At 36.4% G+C, this 5,885-nt stretch overlaps 1 protein-coding gene across 1 annotated transcript in view; it reads left to right on the forward strand.

Annotated features, from left to right (window-relative positions):
* LOC134844902 (uncharacterized) overlaps positions 1 to 3,596 on the forward strand; it is a 4,081-nt gene extending 485 nt beyond the window's left edge. The window contains exons 2-4 of the mRNA XM_063861730.1: positions 1,333 to 1,556; positions 2,396 to 2,753; positions 3,043 to 3,596. Coding sequence (XP_063717800.1) covers positions 1,333 to 1,556; positions 2,396 to 2,753; positions 3,043 to 3,550 — 1,090 coding nt within the window. The 3' untranslated portion in view covers positions 3,551 to 3,596. The remainder of the gene's footprint in view (positions 1 to 1,332; positions 1,557 to 2,395; positions 2,754 to 3,042) is intronic.
* The last annotated feature ends 2,289 nt before the right edge of the window (positions 3,597 to 5,885 follow it).

The following is a 5,885-nucleotide window of genomic DNA, read 5'->3' on the forward strand; positions in this document are numbered from 1 at the left end:
GCCATACTTTTGTGCTGATGATACTAAGTTTCTTTGTGTAAATACAAACAAGTTGCTGATAGAAACAGATCTTTCTTACATTTGCAGTTGGTCGCAACAAAACATGATAAATTTTAAAGTTGATAAATGTGTGGCGATGACCTTCTCGCGCTCGTCGAATCTAAAAGACTGCCAATTTGTAGGTGCCCCCAATCGTTTTTGCACAAGAGCACAAAGACTTGGGTCTCTATATCGCTGACAATTTGAACTGGGATGCTCATGTTGATGAAAAGTGCAGTAAAGCAAATAAAGTGTTCTTCATGATGAAGAGAAATTCTCCTCACTTTTCCGTGAAAAGCAAACTCAATCTATACAAAACAATGGTGCTGCCCATTATGATGTATGCGAGTTGTTGCTGGCACGCCTCGGTCCGGTCAATGAGAAATCTCGAAGCAGTTCAGAAGCTAATAACGAGGTGGATTCTCTCACATTGTGAAAATTACAGAGAGCGTCTGTTGTTTCTCAACCTTCTCCCTGTTTCGCTTTAATTGCAACTCACGGATTTGTTCATGCTGTCAAAGCTTATTGCTGGTTGCTTTGATTTTGATTCTTCTGCACATCTGGCATACAGAATGAACTTCAGACAAAATAAACTTGAATTCAATGTTGAGCGTTCTCGTCTATCAAAAGGAAATACGAATTTCTGGTGTCGTGCACCACGACTGGTGAACAATCTTCCTGCAGCGATAGATTTCTTCAATCCCATTTGTCTTAAAGGAAGACTTATTAGTTTTCTCTGGTGCTTCTTTAGTGAAAAATACAATGAGAAAGTTTCGTGCTCCTGGAAGCTAGCTTGTGACTGTACTAAAAACGGTTGCCGTTTTTCTGTAAATTTGTATCTGGGGGAACCCCCTTTGTAAACTTCATTACATAAATTCCTCTTAATAATCATAATCATAATATGTATGAAAACTTTGAAAAAATTTTTTTTTAAGTTTTTCATTTTTTTTTATTTTCTTTGGTTTTTCTAGTCATTTTTCTTTTCAAAAAACTGTTTTTCAATTGACCTAATTTACTATGACTCTCAAATATGCCAAATTCAAATTTTTACCTTAGACTTTTTTATCACAACCTTTGAAAAAAAAGGCACCAACTGGTAAAAAAAAATATTTTTTTTTTGTTTTTTTAGATTGTGGTCGGAACATTCTGTGCTACTTGCACTGTAACCGGTTATTCTTGTTATCTTTTCTTTGCAATAACAGTTGCGTTTATTATGACACATATTTTCTTACTTTAGCTCATCAAAGGTCTACATTTAGCTATTAAAACCTGTGAGCAAGCTTTATTTTTCAGCTGTGTTTTCGCCCAACTGGATTCCAAAATAAAGTCGAAGTTGATGCTCATGTTGAATTATGGACTCTTTGGATTCACTCTCATGATATCTCTTCTGATCACGAACCTACTCAATGTGAACAGATACTTGGCTATTTGCCACCCAGCAGAAAACAAACAGTATTTCACCAAACAGAACATAAGGAAGATACTCGCTGTCCTCATTGCCGTCTCCGTTATGCAAGGTAAGAACTTTTGCATCGTCTTAACTATATATCTACATAAAGAGCTAAATCAACAGCAATGGGTGGGTATAGTTAACAAGATTCGATTTTGTGTGTAAATTTTTTTTAGCTCAAAATATAGACGGAGTTCCGTTTTATTACAAGAAGCTGAAATAATCCATTAACTTCATGCAGGAGAGGATCTAAAATCCCAGATTTTTTGTTCTTTCAATTGGTCAATGAACTCTCCAAAAAGATTTATAAACACCACGCTTTGCAACAGAACAAAAAACATATATCAAAATTTTTTAAACAATCAAAAGCAATCGATGATTTTGGTTTTCTTTTTAGGAAGATTTTGACGAGACAAAAAGTTCTGACAAGTCTTCGCGTTTTTTCCGGGTCCTATGCTTATTTCTTATAGATAATTAAACTGAGTGGGAATAAGTTGTAAAATTTTTTGAATTTGTGTCGAAATCAGGGGCGGGTCTAGAATTTTCTCGAGGAGGTTTTCAAAACACTTTTTCTATGAGGACCATAGAAAAAGTGAGAGCTCGGAAATCTCCTACAACCAAATTTCCGAGCTTTCCTAAAACACAATTAACCAATAATTTCTGTTCTGTAGGCAAATTTTTAAAAACCAGACCAAAAACGACATTTTAGACCAAAAATTGTGTTTTTGGGGTTCCCTCCCCAATTAAAATTACAAGTTATTATGGCGCGCGCCTTTACAAACATTTCTGAGTGATTCGGATGAAATTTGGTGTCGTTAAATAGTAACTAATGGCGGCGAGGAGTCAAATCCCTGAGGAAGAGCCGTTTTTCGAGCCCTTTTTTAGATGTACCCATTTTGATTGCAGGAATAATGAATGGAGCGTACGTGTTCCTCGCAGATTGGCAAACTGTGATCGACTACGAGTTTTTCATTCTATTAGATGTCCTGGTTTTATTTACAATCACGTCCAAGTGCATCATATACGGCAAATGCTACCACTACCTGAAGAGACATGACAAAAAACTTGAAGCGTATGACCAGAAAAGCGGAGCCAGTTGCACTATGTCTGCGAGAACGCCGCCGGTCAATCCGAAAATCATGACAAGTCTGTCGTTGCCCGAAACTCCCAATGTACCAAGAAGAGCTAAAAGGTTCAAGAGGCCAAATAAACCGACGCGGAAGGATCAGAACTTACATGAAGCTTCCAAATCCGTTCAATCAAGGTTGGTTCATTTTTTCAACATACTAATTTGATGCATAGAGTCTTTTGTCTATCAGCTCATTGTAACTTCAGTAATTCAAACATTGCTTGTTCTTAAATTCATCATCCTCTATGAGATGAGAAACTTTGCACTCATTTCAGTGCAAGTTTTTTTTAAAAGTAATATGGGAAATACTCTGAATTAGCCATTATTTTTATAACAATATTTTTAAACAAAACCAATGAAAATGTGGGCTAAATAGTGGCAAGAGCGCTCGCTGTAGACCACCAAATTTTTGCCGTTTTTATAGCTCAGGGGCGTCAAGTGGGGACAATGTGCCCAAACTTCATAAATCAATCTCAGTGTCATCCGCACTTCACAGAATAAACCGAAGACACAGATCCGAGGAGACTTCGAACTCGTCTAGGACGGTTAAAAGAGGGCGAACTCGAGCTGTCACAATCGCCTTCTTTTGTGTTTCTTTTTTCTTCATTGTAAGTGTCATACCTTTGACGATATCTCTCAGCTACGAGAACCTCTCCAGCCGAGGATCACAACCGTCGAAAAAACTTCAATTAGCTCACATATTTTGCCGAATCATTTTCCTTTTCCATTTCATCACCAATCCAATCATTTACATGGTGACTAATCCTTCATTCAGGAAAAAGCTAGTGACAGATGCGAAGTTTATCGGCAGAGTTATGGCTAGCAAAATGAGGGTTTTAAGACGAAAAGATTTCTCTACGATTACGGACACGACACTTCCGAAAATATCGATCAATCCGCCCTCAATTGTCAATGCAAGCACGGTCGTTTAGATGCAAGCACGACCATCGATCATGTATGCAAGAGTACGATTTTTAAAATTTGGGTTAGCTTTGGGTTTTTTTATTTGAGTAACTTTTTATGTTTCGTTTACCATTTACTGCCAATTAATTATCATTTACCCTATGTCAGATTAGAAAAATAAACTTCTGTTTTCAGCGATATTGAAAAAAGTTTTACGTCAACCATAAAACGTTTCCTTAAACGTTCCCTGGAATTATTGATTTTTAGGGGGACTAAAATTTTTCTAAAGGCCGTTTTTAGAGCCATTATATGCTACATTTTTGAGAGGAACGCGCTACAAAAACACCATAACATTCCAAAAAGCCTTAACACGTAGTTTTTTTGTCTGTTCCTTCAAAATGTTGCGGCGCATCAATTTTTTGGTTAGAATAGGGTCTTTTGAGTGATTTGAGATAGAATCAAGCAAGTTTTCGATGAATAATTTCCAATAATTGCCCAAGAACGTAGTCTTTATTTTCTAAAAAAAATTGAAAATTTTGTCGACCTTTTTTTAGTTCGACCAAACTGATTTTTTGAGCTCTCCCAAATCACTATAATGACCCCATTTCGACCAAATGTTCTGCACCGCAGGCAAGTTTTTCAAAAAACAGGCCAAGAAAGGCATTTTTAGGCACTTTTTGGAAAATATTGACCGAAAAATTGCGTTTTTTCGGCGAGCGATCACCCCTCAAAATTAGTACATATTGGCTCCAAAGGCGCCTTTAGAAACATTTTAGGATCAGTCAGCCAAAAATGGATGTCTCAAAATAGTAGAAAGGGGTGACCTTTTGGTTCGGCAGGGGGTCGAATCCCTGAGGGGGTGGGGCGTCCGCCCCCCATCCTAAATCCGCTACTGGTCTTTAGGACTTTCTCCCCGAGATGGGATTTCCAAAAATTTTTTCGACTTTTGTTAGGCCAACCAAATGATTTTGATCAGGCAAAGTTTTAAAGTTTTTAGTGACAATAATTCATTTGCCAGTTTTCTTGGAGCTGTATGTCAAAAAATGGTGATTGGCTTGTCTGGAAGGACCTTGAATTGAACTATATGCGGATGAGACCTAATCTTACAAAAGCCAAGTGAATGCGGAAAAAATTACAACCAGTATGGCAATATTTCATAACCACTCTAAGAAAAAAGTCCTAAGTTTGCTCAGTACGGTAAAACGGCTGTTTTTGATATTAAACTAGCAACCACGAGAGCTGATTTTTGTCCCGACCATTGAAAATGGGGAGAAACTTTGTATTCGGGTGTGTTTTGTTTTTTTTTCTTTTTTTTTCCACGCAAAATCAGGTAAGACAAACAATCATCGGGCTGGGCTGAGTGATATCTCATACTAAAGTCATTACAGTCGTGATTCGAACAATATTTAAAAACTTCGAAAAATTTTTCCCAGTGTCGAGAAAAACCGGAGTAATTAATTAATTGCTTAAAAGCTTAGAATAGCCTAATTTACAACGTAAAAACTTAGTTATACCTGGGTAACGTTAGTTTACTTTGAGTATTTTACTGCTTTTTGAAATCAAATCCAGTAATTTTTCTAAAAAACTGTTTTTCATTTCGCTAGTTTTAGTACGGCTGTCTAATATACCTAATACTCAGTTTCTTTTTCAACTCCTTTTTTTTACACCACACCAAAGAAAAGGAACAGTATCTGAAAAAAATTGGTTGTTTTTTCAAGACTGTGGTCAAAACATTCTGTGCGACTGGTTTGGTATTAAAATTAGTGAAGAATTTTTGCAAAGATTAACTCTAGAAACGACCACTCGAAAGGCACTTTGATTACTTCTGTGCGATTATAAATTTAGCCTAACCAATCAAGGATGGTTAAAATGCAAATTTTGCCAGAGTCTGCATAATCTTTGAAAGATTATATATAACTCTAAGAGATCTTGCAGCATCTTGCAAGATAAACATCATGCAAGATAACCACAACTGCAGGCAACATTTGAAAGAAATTAGCAGCACAAGGACAACCAAATAAGAATCGTGGAAAAAGTTTTGCCCCAAAAATTTTTTTCTGATAGGGCGGGGTGATATTTTTAAACTTTGGTCGATCAGAAGACTCCAATTTCTAGCAAAAAGTTAAAAATTATTGGTAAAACTCGAAACATAAGATGAAAGAATCATGAATTAATAAAAAAAGCAAAGCAAAAACCGCAAGATGAATCTAAGATTTTTGAATGTTTTTCTCTTTTCTTTATATTGAATTTTTTGTCCTCATTTCTGTTTTTGCAATTCCTATGCAGTTCCTTGTGATCTGCACTCAGACTTCGAATAATCAATCGTGATAAAAAATGTGCAGCCAAGTACTGGTCTTCTTTGTC

This window comes from Symsagittifera roscoffensis, chromosome 4 (assembly GCF_963678635.1).
Source record: "Symsagittifera roscoffensis chromosome 4, txSymRosc1.1, whole genome shotgun sequence".
In the NCBI taxonomy this organism is placed as follows: Eukaryota; Metazoa; Xenacoelomorpha; order Acoela; family Convolutidae; genus Symsagittifera; species Symsagittifera roscoffensis.